At 43.0% G+C, this 16,296-nt stretch overlaps 1 protein-coding gene and 1 long non-coding RNA gene across 2 annotated transcripts in view; one reads left to right on the forward strand and one right to left on the reverse strand.

Annotated features, from left to right (window-relative positions):
- The window catches only part of LOC116216421, an 18,853-nt gene extending 4,503 nt beyond the window's left edge, over positions 1–14,350 (reverse strand). The window contains exons 1-3 of the long non-coding RNA XR_004159131.1: positions 14,091–14,350; positions 1,770–1,893; positions 194–279 (exon numbers count right to left, since the gene is read on the reverse strand). This is a non-coding gene — a long non-coding RNA (uncharacterized LOC116216421). The remainder of the gene's footprint in view (positions 1–193; positions 280–1,769; positions 1,894–14,090) is intronic.
- The window catches only part of NEDD9 (neural precursor cell expressed, developmentally down-regulated 9), an 89,889-nt gene that overhangs the window by 15,795 nt on the left and 57,798 nt on the right, over positions 1–16,296 (forward strand). Inside the window, exon 2 of the mRNA XM_010708351.3 lies at positions 9,137–9,351. Within this exon, the coding sequence (XP_010706653.1) occupies positions 9,349–9,351 (3 nt within the window). The 5' untranslated portion in view covers positions 9,137–9,348. The remainder of the gene's footprint in view (positions 1–9,136; positions 9,352–16,296) is intronic.

A 16,296-nucleotide genomic window follows, 5' to 3' on the forward strand; every position in this document is an offset into this window, starting at 1 on the left:
ATCAATTATTGTCAAAAGGATTAATTTGAGACAAAGTAGGATTTTTTGTTTATTACAAAAATGATTTGGAGAAAGTCACCTCCACGCAACTTCTCTAACAAAGCTGTGAAATGCCTTGTGTTGTCTCCCAGGGAAACTGTTCAGTAAACTGAAACCTCCTGGTATTGCAAAAGCAGGAAGACACTCCTCTGACCTCCACAGTTTCCACACTTAGAAAAGCATGTTCCAGTGTCACCAGAAAATGACTGCTCCTCCAAATGCAGAATCTTCCTCTGTCATCTGTCCAACAACAACAACAAAAAAAAGTGTTTGTATACAACTATAGTTTATCACCATTGGCAAACTAAAGCAGAAGTACTGAGACCGCCTTCTTTGCCCATGCACACATGTCAGAGCACTGCCAGGGCCACTGGGTCACAAATCCCAATCTCATCCAGTGTGAATCACTTAGCACATTTGAAAAATGCACTGTGTGGTGAAGGGCAACTTTTCATCCTCGCTCCCAAGGCTTGCACCTGCTGTCAGGTTTGTTGGCAGACTTTTCCCAGCTTCTCTCCTGTAAGCCCTGGCCAATTCTGCAGCAGATGGCCACAGGACAGGAAGGAGAAAGTGGGGTCAGAAGCCAGGTCCCACTTGTCAGGCATGTCAGTAACCAGGAAGCCAGACTGCATGTTGTGTCACCCAGCATGGGCGCTGCCTCACCTTGTGAGGACGTGAAGGAAGAGGCTGAGATTATTGTGCTTTCCAACAGCTCTTTTGCTAAGTCTAGTGCTTGTGGCATAACAGCTCTGAGATGCACAAGCTACCAACTCTGCTGCCTTCCTTTTGCTTCTCCTGTCAGGCTGTCTGTCTGCATGTACGAAGGAAGAGCTGGCACAGGTAGTGGATTCACTCCTTCTAAGGCAGGTGGTCCCTGCAGAAGGAGGGGACTGATCCAGGGAAAGACTGGGAAGCAATGTTTCAGGTTCATTTCCCATTTGTTCCATGTAAGGGCAATCGCACATTTATACTGGTGCAGCCCGGGTGGCTGATAAGGCAACACACTGTCACCTCTTCTTTTATCTGCTGCTAACATTTTTCCTTTAAAATTGGTCTCGGATGCAACTGCACTCATTATTGTCTCCAATGACAGATCTCTGGAAAATGGGAGGCACAGCTCTCCACAGTGCTCCAGTAGGTGACATTTTCATATTTGCAGTAAAGACATGACCTTCTGTTCAAGGTCTGTCCAGATTAGTTTTCTGCAACCATACTGCAGTGAACTAGGTTATTTGGACCGATGAACTACAGTGCATCAATTTCACATTAACTGCTGTTCTAATCAAGACCGAATGGCTCAGAGCAATATACACAAAAGCTCTTATTCCCATTCTTGAAATCAGATGGCCATGCATGGCCCTACATACCTGAGGTGAGATGGAGGAGCAGAGGACAACCAGGCACTGCACAGGGCATACCTTGGAGAGAGCCTCTAGCACCACATTCTGCCTTGTACTGACATAAACATGACAAACATTCAATGACCTAGCAAGTGAAATACTCTTTTGAATGCCAGACCCCAAGCTGAACTGGCACAAGCCCTGGGCCCAGTCCATGCAGCAATTGGTGCTCTCACAAGCCGAATTCCCCTGGAACTGGTCCATGTCAAGGCCAGGTATCATTTCCTCATACCATCTCCCATGGGTGGCACACTCTGCAGCAGAGCTGCTGGAGCATGAAGCTCTCAAAAGCTGTTTCTGTATGTGAGAAAAACCAAATACCACCATTACCTGCTTGCACCGTTTGGCTGCAACGTGCCGTCTGGTGCTCACCTCCCCATCTGTGCCATGAGCTCATCCTCCTCCCAAGCCACAGCATTCCAGGCGAGCCTCTCGTGCTGCAGCACAGGAGTTTCTGTAAACAAGTGGTTTTCATTACTGGTCAAGCTTAAAGAAAATAGTTTACGAACTTTTTTTTTTTTCTCCCAAATCTTATATGTATACAATGTCTATATGTCGGAGGCTTGTTGAACTTTGAAAGCTTTTGCAGCTTTTGCTGCCAAATGGCATGCTCTTCTTTTGTTAGCAAATAGCACATACACATTTCTACTTGGATGACTGTAATTGGTATGCTGGTGAGATGTTTATGGAGGGATGTAACTTGCTGTGATTGGTGGACTGAAAACAAAACCAACAAAAACAAAAACTCACATGCCAATGAATGGCTTAGGACATTACAAGTACTGTTTTCATGTTTATCCCAGTGCTGAAAGCAATTATCCTTGGGCAAATCTTCAGCAGGAAGAATTCTGACTATTTGATAGTATTGCATTAAGCCAGGGGAAAACAAACTTGAAAGGGAATGAATTGATCCTCCTGAAGCAGAATTGGATGGGTGCTGAGAGGAAGGCATGTCTGAGATAATCTCTTACTATCACATGCACGTCTCGCAACACAGAAATGGATGAGGAGTTATTTATAGGGCTTCAAATGAAGAGCTGACAACTGGCACTTAACTATGCACACTTAAGTATGCATCTTCTTAAGTAACTCCTGCCTTTTACAAGCACATTTGGTTTCAATAAAAGCTTATAGTTGGGATTTTGTTTTTTCTTTTCAAACACAAGTCTGAACTAGTCCTTTTGTCTGCAGTTACAGCCCTGACAGCTGAAACCATGATTCACTTCATCAGTGGTCATTCATCTCATGAGACTGGGCACTAAAAATCTACCGTCACCTTGAACAGAAGTCCCCTCCACTAATATTTAAGCACTTCAGCCTCTTAATCTCAATGGAAAATCATTTGTGACAGCTGGGGGAAACAGAACCAGGAGCAAGTGGTTGAAGGCAGCTACTCCACTGTCACACAAGGTGTTTGAAAGATGAAGTTTGCTGACTAAGGCCCTTACCCACCTTGTCAGACATGGCATAAGTTTTTGCACAGAGCAGGGGTGGCAAACATCCTGGCCACTGAAGTCCAAACTGGCTTACTCAATTTGAGATTTACAGATTTAAGTCTTTGATTGCCTACTTGGTCCAAGAGGTCCAGTTTGGTAAAGAGCTAGAGCTGTTACTCACATGTTTGCATAAGGCAAAACTGGAGGAGCTTGTGGTTTTTGCCCTCCAGAATGAGCTTTTGCTTCTTGATGCATACATGCTCTAATGCTCAGACCAGTGCAAATCACTGCTTACACCGTGAAACAGGAGAATCATTCAAGGTTCCCAGCTCACCTCTTGCAGTAGAGGGAACACAGGCATCAACAGTCAGGAGGGCAAGTGATGAAATCAATCTCTGTCCTGCTGACTCTGGCAGTTTCTATACCCCTCTACATCTCTTAGTTCATGTTCCTTCTCCTAGGAATTTCATATCTAGATGACCAAGTATCTTACAACCAAACTATTAATTCGATTATTTGTCCTCCTCCCTCACATCCAAGTGACATTTACAACTTCTAATTCAAAGAGCTGACGCATCATTGCCAAAAACAAAATACAAGTTGCAGCGAGCTTTCAATGACAACTGTAGAAATATGCCTTACCACCATCATCTAATCATCATTTCAAATCCCTGAGAGGAATTGCAAGCCTTTCCTCACACTCTGAGTGGAATAAATTTAAATGTTTGATGCCTGTCGTGCCTTATCTCCAAAGAGCTTGTTCATAATGCTTATCTCCAGGAGGAAATGTCACATCTTTGGCTTCAAAGCTGATGCAAGGAAGAAAGCTCACAATTTGTAATCTTTTCTTCCACCCTTCGTATGGGATAGAGCAAGTGTGAACTAGTGTATCACGAGGCAAAAGACACAGCCACAGCTGTGGGCTATGTTTACATAGGCAGCAGAAGCTTCTGACGATGATTTTCTGATCATTACTGCCATCATCAAGTGATTCCATCCTGTGTACAAGTACAGTGTTCACACTAGCTGGAGCACCATTCTCCTATAGACTATCTAAGTAGAGCCCTGTGGGTGCCTGAAGCTGCTCCCTGGTTACATGCCAACTTCTATAGCTCATTTATTGCCAAATGTGAAAATATTTATTGCAGGACCAAGCTGGCCTTGCTCAGTTGAGTTCATGTGCTAATGCAGGAGTGGGCTGACATCCGTCTGCCCACTGGCAGAAAGAACCCAGGGGGTTCCTGGCACACATGGGGTGAGTGGCTCCAGGAGCTATGTTATATCCCCCAGGCTCTGCTTTGCCACCCATGGCTAAATCTTCTCTTACATCAGAACATGAGGGCTCCTGCTAATACACGCAAATCCAACACAGAGCCAAAGCTTTATTTCCCTTTAGCTTTTAACTTTTCTGCTTATTTTACTTTAATATTAACTCATGCCTGCTGTTCCTTAGGTTCTTTATGACCTCTTACAGCTCACAACTTACCTCCTTCTAACCCATGGCACTGCTAAAGTCTTGGTGGGTGGCAAATGTCCCATCTGCAGTGCTGTAGATAACACGAGGCTGTAAATTTTTCTACAAGATTTGTGTGGTAATTATCCCTAGCCAGCTCATTCAGCAGAATATAGTTGGAACCCAAGTGATGAGACATGCCTCCAGCTTTTGCACTGCCACCCAAAGTGATGTGTCTGAGTGTGGTCATGGCCCGGTGCTCACTGAGCTCTGATTGCTGCAATACTCAATCCCAATCGGTCTCTCTAAAATTGCTTACTATTTGCAAATATGTTGAGAGAGGCCCAAAGCAACAGCTTACCTCAGAAAGTTTCAAGCAATGGCATGGTACAGAAGCTTATTTCAGAGCTTGCATCTGTTTGTTCTAATTGCCTGTGTTATAACGTGGGCTGTTCTGTAACATACAGTAAAGACGCTGCCAAATGCTGCCAATATGCAACCCAGCTTCTCTGCTGAGCACCAAACTAGCAGTACTTAGCAACAGCTTGCTCTGAGAGCTGAAAGCATGTCCTGGGATCTGCATGCTATTTGCAGAGCATCGGCAATACTGCACCACAAGGCATGTGGGACAAGGCTGAAGTGCCCACACATATCTGACTTGGAAATACAAACTTCATCCTTCTAAGCAGAAGACTCAGAAAATGAATCTTCAGTTTCCTCTCCTCACCTTGGGCAAAGTAGTCACCACCAGAACCAAGCACCATACTGCTTGGTTTACATGCTGCCAGCTGCTTTTTAGTGAATGAATGAGATGAAATAACACAAGCAGCCATCAAAACTGCTTTTCTGCCTTGAAGAAGTGATGTTTCAATGACAGGAAAGTCTTGTTGACCCAGCTATATTGTTTGCTATGTCACACACGCTGCTTGGAGCAGATGACAAACAGCATCAAGAAGCATCAGTCTGCTTGCTTGCAGCTCTTGGGAATACAAAGGTAGCCCAGGTCCCTACCACCTCAGATCTCTAAGCATAGACACAACTTGAATGAAGAGGAAGAACCACTACACATGGGGTTAAGAATAATATATACATTTTGAGTGTATGTGTGTATGTGTATATAGGTATGTATCTACACAAACACACGCTCCAGACCTTCTCTGGCACATCGCACTCTAGCACTTGGGGCACCAAAAATGATTACAGCTTAAAAGAACATTTTAGTTACAAAGTCAAGTAGCCTGAATTAAGTCTGTACAAACAGCCTTTATACCTGAATTTCTTAGCTTTAGCCTTCACCCATGTGCATTTTATCACTTCTTTTCTCCACACAAATCCACTGCCTCATTCACTGCCAGTAAATTAGATATTAGTCAGGGGCCTTAATAAGTCTCAAATGGCCCTGCTGTATTTGTTGCAGAAGTCATAACATGCTGCTGACATAGTGAATGCAGCTAGTGGAAAGAAAAATCACAGTCTTCTGTTTAAAAAGAAAATCAAAAAGTTCCCATAACTTCAGAATGCACCTGAAAGCACTGCAGTTCCCACAAAATGCTTATCACCTTATTTAACCCTAAGCTTCAAAAACTGATCACTTCATATTCCACCAATTCCAATGAATTACACTGAATTTTTTTTTGCTTGCTTTGCTGAAATAGTAAGCATGAACAACAGCAATAAAAGAAGAGGCTCAAATGAGATGCTTGTTGGCAAGCAAACCAACTCCTGCCCTGAACAATGCTGAATGAATGAATTTCATTCCTCTCTGCTCCTTGTAGAACATTGCCTCTCCTCACTAGAGAGATGAAAGTGGTGTGGGCACCTACAATAACAGCACCACCAGGTAGCCAGACAGAAAAGTAACTATGCAATTCAGAGCTTAAAAGGACAGCCTGCACAAAGTAAGGCCTGAGACCATGCAGCATGAAATGGAAACAGAAAGGGTGCAACTATAGAAGTAGTAACAGGGAGAAAAGCTTTTGTTGTTTAAGTGATTGGACCTCAAGTAAAGGTCATACAGACCACCACCTCAACTTTGGCATTAGTTTTTTAACAAGCACTATCAGTATCATCAGTATCTCCAATCAAACCTTAATAGGATGCCTCTAACATCACTTTCCAAATACTCTAGAATACACTGGAATAACAGATTTCTACTTGTGAAATGGACTTCTGAAAGGAATGCTTACACCATTCTACTTGAGTCAATGCAAGAACCCATAGCAAAGCAAGATCCTTCACACTCCTACAGAAGGTGAGGCAGTTTACAGAGAAAGGACGCATGGCCCAGACTGCTCCTCCAGGCCCTGAAGGGGAATGACCTTTGGCATAATGCTCAACGACTCATCTTCCAGCCTGCTAAGCAGATTGTGAGGCAATTTATGGTTTAAGTGGGGTGGTTAAAGTGCCCCTTTCCCTGCTTGCAGTTCAGAAGCAACTATCAGGTGAAGTATGTTCCATGTGACAACAGGAGTGGCCCTCAGCTGATGAGCAGGGACGAATTACAGGATCTGTGCCTGCAGTTTGACCCCAAGAACATCCACCTACCTGCTCAAAGTCTGGAATGAACATCTTCCAGCCCAAAGAACCAGGCAACTCTCACTGCCTGCTGCTCTACAGCTGCCATGACAATTTGGGTGTGTTTCTATAACCTAAGCACACTTTTTCCATGATTGTTGCAGTCTTTCAGTTTCCATGCACCTTCTGAACTCTGAAGTCAATTCATCAAGGTTTACAAGTCAGCTACCTACCACTGCTCTTCTCCAAGTTCACTCAGCTCTCTTCACATTTATGTACTAACACTTTCCTCTCCATATAAGCATCTGACCAGCACGACTCTTCTGACCAGCTCCTCCTTGAGCAGAGCAAGTTGGATGGGTCTTTCTAGCTAAAAACTTGGTTCCTAGTACCACCCCTGATTTTTTGCCAGGCCTAGTACAAGTCATTTTACATTCCCATACCAGTGCTTGCTCTCACGGTTGCCTGTTGAGGTTGCAAGGATTGCGTCTTTCAGCAAATAAAAGGGGAATTCAACATCAAGCAATAAATAACCTGTTTGTGAAGCAGAGACACAGAGCGCCTGTTCATTATGCAGCAAAAGGAGGAAAATGCCTTACAGCAGATCTGGACAGCATGTGGGTTGCACCTTATTTTCTTTCCTCACTGCTAGGAAAGGGCACAAAGTAAAAACACCCAGTATGTAGAACAGCAGTCAGCCCTTTCAGTACAATGTTGTCCTTCAGAGGAGAGGGGATTAAGACTTTATGTTTGCCTTTCTTCCTTAAACACAGCCAACAAGGATCTCTTTAGCATTTTTATTTTAAGAAGGATTTTAATTAGATTTGTCTTTCCATCATTTTTACTACCACGATTTACCCTGGTAAGCCACGAACATCACAGAAGGATCATCCTGGTATCGTTTGGCAAAATAAACATAGCCGAACTGTATGCCTCAGAAAGGACTAAAAGAACGAACTTATTAATTGAAATGTACGGCAATAATCCCAACATATTTGCTCTTGTTCTTTAACTCCACTCCATGTTGGATGAGGGGTGAGAAACTGAGTTCAACATGCTGAACATGTTTGAGAAGTCAGGGGACAGAGGGAACAAACAACCAAACCAGCCACCCTGCAGTCGGCTGCTACTCACACAGAAAAATAGGATATCTTTTTCGTCCTTGTGAAGTGCTGCTTCTGCACTTGAGACCCAGACAGATGGGAAAAATCCTTGCCAAGACATCCGTTTTCCTCATTTGTTGGGAGCAGAGAAAGGCGACTGCTGTGCAACCTTTACTGGCAGTCTTGCAGTCAGCTTACTCAGCGCCATTATTTGTCTGCTTTGTATGGGAGGGGGAGGTGTCAGCAGCACTATTTTAAGAAGGTGATCATTTCTACCTCATTCTGAGCACTTCTGTCCTCCATAGGTTTTGGACAAGGCATTTGCATTCTCTAGAAAAATGCTGATGGGGAAATCACACCTCCTGGGTTCTCTGTACACTATGGAGGATAGTGGAAGGTCGGGAGCCACTGTCACACCTTAGAGACTTCAACAATTCAAGAGAAACGGTCGTTTGTGATGATCATTTTTCTGCATTTGTGGAAGTGATGAATGTTACCAAGAGCTTCAAAAATAAATACACAAAAAGTAAACGTACTCCGTTTCCAAAGTTTCCTTCGGTCTGACTCTCCTGGCAAAAGGAGAAGATCCCAAAGCTGAAAAGCTCCACTCAGCTCCTGCAGCCATACCGTAAGCCCATCTAAAACTTCACTCCCTCCACACATGGCAGAAGCCCTCTTAGCTCAGAATTTTCCCACAGCTATTTGCTGACAACTCCTATGCTTCCTTCTCATCCAGCCAAGGTCTCTCTTTGAAAAAGTATGCATCTCAGAACATTCTCATTGAGGAACTGGTTGTCAGCAGGCAGTCACCTCAGCATCTGAAAGCATGGTAGCAGCTTGTGTGCTCCCCATCAGAATAAAGACAGGGCCCCAACAATGTGACGTTTGGGTAACTTGAGACAACAGGAAGGTTTGAAAAACAAACCAAAATGACCTGTGAAAGCGTGATTGGTCAGTTAAATTCAGATTAATGATCTGCAGTGTAGAGATCAGCCTTTGCTTTATGTTTGCATAATCCAAATGGTGGTCTGGCTCCTAGGCACTGTCTCAATAAAAAAAACAAAACGAAAACAAACAAACAAAAAACCAGAAATATTAAATAAAAGTAAGCTATTTAAACCCATAAAAAGTAAATGGAAAGGCATTTTCCTCCTTGGTTCATCTCTGTTTCATTGAAATTTTCTTTCACAGGGAAAAAAAGAAAAAGGCGCTTGGGTCTGTGAAGAAGTATTTGGAACAAGGAAATCCTGGAATTGAAAGAGAAATTGAACAATTGGGAAAAGCAAAAACCAGATGGTTTACTACAACGCTGGATTTCCTATAGAGATAGCTATCAACGATGCAGAAAACTCCTATGTTTCTTTGATTAACATACCGTAGGTGGAGGCCAAAAACGTCGGATAATGGTAAGTTTCACTTTCTACAAAGTCTAAAGCCATTTTAATAGAAGTGTAACCGCCTTTCTATTCATGGAGTTCAACAAAAAAATGCTTTCTTTCTTGAGACTTACTGAACACCCTCATTGTTTAGAAGTCAGGCCGGGATTTCATCATTAGGTTTGGTTGCAATCAAATGGGCAGGCAGCAGTGCTGTAAGCCTTGCTAGTAAGTACAGCTTTACAGAGCACGTTGCTCTTCTATCAACCCAGTGTGCAGATATATAGGCACGTCTTTGCATTACCACACACCCGCTCTTTTGAAGCCTAGATAGTCCCTGAGGCAAGAGCCCTGTGCAGAACAAAGCACATGTCAGCACTGACTCCCATTCTGTAATAAACACTTTATCAGTAATGAGACTAAATTGGAGCTCCACAACAAGCTTAACTTTGCTCCTCGGTTTTCACCCCCCTAAAGAACAAGCTTTGGAGCTACATCATTACACAGGCAATAGAAAAGATAAGGAAGCACGCTTATGATGTAATTAAGTAAATAATGCCAACTTCCCAATAGCCCACTCCTTCTAATTATCCTGGAGTCTTCTTATCTTGCATGCGCCACTTGAGCACTTAAGATGCTGCCAAAATGCCTGTCGCCACTAGAACAAGGCAGCAAGTAGAAACCTTGCAGCAGAAACCTGAAGACAGGCCTGCATGCCTGCCGCTTGGATCCAGCACTATGTTCTGCCCCCAAGCTATCTTAAAGGAAAACCACAGTGCAATTTTGAAAAGGTGAAATAAATTAAAGAAGTAGTCAGAATCAGAGATTTCACAGGCAACATAAAAAAATATTTCACTTGCTACTGCTTTGAAAAAAGCAAGTGCTTTCCAACATTCAAAATCAAAAAGCCCCAATTGGAGGTTGTTTTCTGGCTTGGTCTGTTAGGGGACAGAAGGAATCTTTTTCCGGGGAGCCCTTAAGATCTGAAATTCAGCCTGAAATTCTTCATAAAGTTAGTGGATCTTTTAACCAGAGACCTTCTTCAGAAACCACACTAGTTCAAGGTTTACTTCTTGTCCTTCGACCGATTTTATTTTCCCTCTTCTTTCGCTCTTCCCTCTTAAATGAAAATAGTGGGTCTTTATACTTCTTTAAAAACAGACAAGTGCATAAATAACCACCAAAAATGTACCTCACAAAAGTCACAGCAGTTATACAATTAAACATTTTCTCCTTCTCGTTATGTGTTTTATTGAGGAATAAATCAGGAGCGGAAGGCAGTTCTGTGCAGATAGGAATTTTACTGGGGGTGCAGATCCCCTGGGCTCATCGGGAAAATGAGAAACATACCCATAGATGATGCATCTCCTCAGGTGCAAGATTCACTAGAGCTAGAGAGCACTCCGTCTAGACTGAGATTTAACTTACTCATTTAAATCAAGCAAAACAGAACTGCGCTGGATGCAGTTGCATAAAATATTTCTGTGTTGGATTAAGGAGGATTTTACCAAACCCAGTGACACTGAAGAAACTGCAGGCAGAATGGCGCGTTGCCAAATCACAGGAGCTGAAAGGTAGCAAGTAACTCCCTAAGTTTAGGGAGGTTTCAGCTGGACTCACTTTATTCCTTCCATTTAGCAGAAATTTTCCCTCTCTCCTAGCTGGAACTGATGTGCAGGCTGACTTGACAAACAAGTTATATTCAAATCAAACACCTCCTCCTCTACTGCCACAAGTTGAAGCACACAGCATCAGTATTTCACCTTTCGTAGCCTTCCTTCTGCTGTCCTATTTTGCCAGCACAACACATTTTCTGAAGCACAAGACTTGAAACGTGTGCCGGTTTCTACAGCACCCTGCCAGCTCCCACATTCTGTAGAAAAAGAAAACAGGAACAACCAACCAGCATTCTATTTTATTTAAAGGTTTTGATTTTTTAACTCAGCCCTCTCTGTTTTATCTGCTTATGCAGTTCAAGATAAAACAGCTAAGCATCCTGGTCTATGCAGACAGATGCCAGAGCATGACAACATGCCTTTCCTGAGGACACCCTCCCTAAGTGTCAGGTTTTTCATGTGCATCTCCTGATGCTTTGTCCTACAGCCACCTGAGCTGCTCTGCACTGCCTGCCCAGTGAACTGTTTCAGCCCCTCAGCTCCTGCACAAGATCTGTGGCTTCCAGTTGAATAGATACACCCTGACTAATTACAAGGGTTTCCAAACAATAGATAATCTCAGGTCAGCATCATCATCAGGTTTTGAGTCAGGTTGCAGTAGCATTGTCTGGACAGAGATAGGCAAAGGCCCCTTGAAAAGAGGGGGATGGAAATAAAGATTAATAACCGTCTTAAAACCTACAAAGACTGGGAGGGCTGGAACAAGTCCACATAAAGAGGGTGAGAGCTGACAAGAGAGCACAGTACTTTCAGCCATCTGTTTTGTTTTGTACTTTAAAGGTGCAGTAAAATGTATTTATACCCAACTCCTCAGTTTACAAGGAAAGCAGCTGCCTTACAGGCTTGAAAAGTGGCCTCAGTTGAGCAGCAGCTCTCCCCGCCTGGATTTTGGGGATTACACCTCACTCCATGAATAATACTTTCATTCATGGGGGCCAAAGTTTTCCATCTCTAGCCTCTACTGCCAATTAACATGGATCACTTATGTTCCCCTCCACTGAAAGTTAGCAAAATAAGGTCTGAAGTAGCAACTGCCTGAAACACACCTCGTGACAGGAACATTGTGTTCCAAATTTTAGGTGATTAAAATTACCATGGAGAAATTTGGGATTTGTGTCCAGTGAAGCAGCATGGAAAACAGAGTATCTCCTAACGGATCTTGAGGAAAAATACCGAGTGCTTTGATTTTCTTATAAAATACAAACTTCTAAGTAGTTTGAACAAAGCAACTCAGCAGTGCACGTTGGGCACTTGTGGTTTGTCTAAAGAAATGCTTCAAGGAAGTCTGGCTCTGGGAGCAGCTCCTGCATTTGCTGTTCTTCAGTGCAGAAGTCAGATTCATCCTCAGGAGGAGCTGGCAGACAAGAGTGAGGAAAAAGCCTCAGCCTGCTCTGCTTTGTGCCTGCGCCCAAGTCAGCAGCTCCCAGACCCCTGGTGGCTCAGGCCTCTCTTTTCCAGTACAACATTGCACATGTTGGGTGCATCTCAAGCTCTGCTCTCCTGGAGAGCAGCGAGAACAGGAGATACAGATGAAGGAGAAGCTATCATTGTGATCCCTAAACAAACAGAGAAAGTGTCAGCAACTAACACGACCAAAGACAGAAGGGAGAACCAGGGACACAACGGATGTGATCACCAACCATTGAGTAACCAGGGTGTTAAGGATTAGGCTGCTCCAGCTGCACTGACTGCTCATGCTGTCATTAATAGTGCCTTACACAACTAAAGACAGCCTCTGCTGTGTAGGGTTGCTCACTAGGATTCACAAATGCAGCAGCTACAACACATTTGTCACAGCCAAAGAGAAACGTTTTTATAGCAGTAAGGAGCCATTTTACATAAAACACGCTTGAAATGCATGATCAGTGCTAATATTCTGTTGGAGGAGGAGGAATCCAGAATAGCAAGCTAAATACAGGTAAATACAAAAGATCTGCCTGAAGCAATTAGCAGCGAGTAGGATGAAAGGGAAAAACAGAACAAAACAGCCCCCATTTCTTTCAAAGTTCCTCTAGATTAATTCAAGCCAGAAACACTCACATTTTCACAAGAAAGACCAACCTGTAACACCTCCAATAAAGAATGAAGCTAAGATAAATGCAGTAAGGTAAGCCACCTGCAACCCTTATGCATGCAGGAGCAGATCTATTCAGGTGAGCAGGGCCAGCCACAACACCTGCAGGGCAGGCTCAGGCTCCAAGTAAATATTTGCCTTTCAAAACAAAAATAAATGTAAGGCTTCGGGTTTCCTTAAATGAGCATAAATATTTTCTTCTAGGAATTCTTGTTTTGTTTTTTAAATTAACAAAGAGTTAGTAGTGAAGTAGCTCTCTGAAAATACCTTTAAGATTTATTTACTTTAATCCTGAAACAAGGGTATCTATCAGCTACTGAAGTCCCATGAATAAACACATTTCTTAGCAGCAGCACTAGAATGCCATTAAAGAGCACAGATCCACCAAACCTGTCTAGAAATATTAATAGCTTTGTTTTCCTGCTTATTTTCCAGAATACTTTTATAAGGAGTCTTATTTGATTTTATTCTTCCTCTCTCATTCATGAGATTTCCTTATGCTCATTATTACTTATTTGGCATAATGTTCTGCTTTAAGAGACCAGCTGAGTGCTGTTTGCATATGGGGCATAGACTTTCCACTTAAGTAGAGCAGGGCTTTTGTAGATGTCACACAAACTAATTCAGGGTGAATAACCTTAAGCTTAGAAAAGTTGAGAGGGGGGGTACTTACATATCCCTTTTTGTGAGCCAAATCAAAAGTATATCATTGCCTTTTCACAACTTTTGCACTGGACCTCAATTCCCACATTACATCTTGAAGCTATCTCTGCTTCAAAACTTAGAAACATCTTGACTATGTGCAGCTGGATTGTTAGATGGGGCTGCAATGCCCCATGTGCAGCTGTATCCTAAGCCCGCTTAAGGGGAGAAAGGAAAAATTAAAGGCAGGTTGCCCCAGGCTCTCTGCTGAAGAACTCAAAGGCAGCCCAGGCTTCAACTCCTCCTTGTCCAGGAGTTGATGCCAAAGCTATTTGCCACTGGTTGAAAGATTTCCTACACTAAGTTGCAGATCTTACCTCACTGATGTGAGCTCAGTGCATTGGTCCAGACTGGGCAGCAGAGGCACGTGCCCCTCCATCACAGAAGCAAAGATCAGTGGCCATAACCCAATGAGTCCCACCTGCCTGCCCAGAGCTACGCCATCCTTAGCAGTTGCAAACACCTAGAAAAAAAGAAAAAGTAGCGACTACACCCTCCATGATAATGAAGCATTCAAGGAACAGCCGTTGTTTATTCAAAGACCTAATAAGAGATGACTGTGGCTATTTTCTACTTAAAATCATTAGTTAAACAGCAATTGGTTGCAGATGGAGAACAGTCATTGTGTGGTATTACCAATGACTTGCTTCCTGGAATTTAAGGGCAGATACAGATCGGCAGATCTGCTCCCTCAAGCTGTAGGCACTGCAAGGTGTGGCCACACTCGGTGTTTACAAGCAGTTATCACTTCTCATCATGGGCTTTTTCAAATCCCGGGCATGTCAGCAAGACTTAAAAGTCTTGTGGAGAGAACAAGAGAGCAGCTTGGTTTGTCTGCTATCAATCAAGAACTGCTGACATGTTTTAACTATCACTTAGTAGAAAAGCTATCCGCTACTGGCAATGGTTATTTGATTATTCTCAACTGTTTTCAAAAGAAGACCTCAGCAACCCTGAACAGAGACTGACAGCAAGGCATCTAGGGGGACATTTTATGTTTCAAGTCTCCCAAGCAAAACACAAAAGAGTGCTCAAAACAACACAACAAATTTGGTGGGTAATGCCACTATCCCTGCACTGCCAGGACAGGTCCAGAGATGCAAGCTCAGTCTGTCAGGCCTATCTTTTTGCCTTAATACCAAGATGCGTGCAAGATCCTGCCCAAAATTTTCATCTGGTGCCTATTAAAAATGAGATCAAGCTAATTGAAACAAGCAGTGAGTGTTCTACCAAGCAGACATCTTCGGAAATCTTTACTGGCTCCCATAACATTGTGGGCCACAGTACAAAACCCCACTGCTGAACTCTTCTCTGCAACCACTCTCTCAGATCTCTCTGCCATCCGATTCCACAGCCCTCTAATTTTTTTCCCTTTGGTCCCAAGCAAGAGGTGTCCTCCCAGCTCAAGGTTGCCATGCTGCAAAGCATTCTGAGTTTGCAATGGTATCTGCAAATGACAGTGCTTGTAGAGCCTTGTAGGAACCCAATTCTCAGCATTTAACTGTATGGTATATATACAGCTATTGTAAGAAAGTACTGGTAGATCTTTCACCAAGTGTGTTTTCACCATCTCACAGAGCTTCTCTATGCAGCATGGCAGCCGGAGCACACAGGAATCACCGTACTTCTTTCAAAATCTAGTCCAGAGTTTTCCATCAAAACCAGCTGCCCAACAAAGTACCCATTGGTTTCCCCAGAGGGAAAGTTTGTCCCTAACCTCCATCTAGGAATAGATAGCTATAAACCTTCAGATAACTGCTGGTGCCCACATTACTACCAGGGCAGATGAACACATTGATAGCTCCTCTTCTTAGGATCCCCAGGCACTCTGTGACCAGTTGCTCACCCTGACCTTTGCCGTCCTCCTTCCCACCATCAGCCCTCGGGTCATTCAGAATGCTGATGATAGCGAAAGTACATTTTCCTGTTTCTTTTTTTCCCTTCAAACAGAAGATTCAGGGAAAATAATTTGATACCAGTTGCAAAAGACTTTGTTTAGTAGCATGCACAGCAGCTGATATAGTTAGTGCCTGGTAAGGATTACAGTATTTTAACTACAAAGTCTCATACTGTGAAATCTCTCCAGTGTCACGTTAGATTTCAATGTAACATTTAATTGGAGATCCAAATGCCGATCAAATTTGCAACAGGTGATATGCAGGATATAGCAAACTCAGCAAGATCACCCTGATTTTACATTCACATACCTCTTTTCTATCAAATACTATGATAAATATTGAGTGCTGTAATTGGAAATTTTTTCTTGTGTTTATTGTTTTGTATTGTTTCTCAGTAGTAAACAGCATGAATTAATTCTCAGTTGTCAATAATAAGGAATATATCTGATGCTGCAACCCCACACCTTGGTAATGTTACTACATACATTAGCACTGCTTCCAGTGTGAGCAGTACAGTAGTATGGCATTTGCCAACTCATTCAATAGAATTATGATCAACCTGTTGATTCAGAGTGCAGAAAGAGAGAGAGATTATCTTTGAGCAGCAGAACTGCTGGCAGTGCAT

The sequence above is a fragment of the Meleagris gallopavo genome, chromosome 3 (genome assembly GCF_000146605.3).
Source record: "Meleagris gallopavo isolate NT-WF06-2002-E0010 breed Aviagen turkey brand Nicholas breeding stock chromosome 3, Turkey_5.1, whole genome shotgun sequence".
In the NCBI taxonomy this organism is placed as follows: Eukaryota; Metazoa; Chordata; class Aves; order Galliformes; family Phasianidae; genus Meleagris; species Meleagris gallopavo.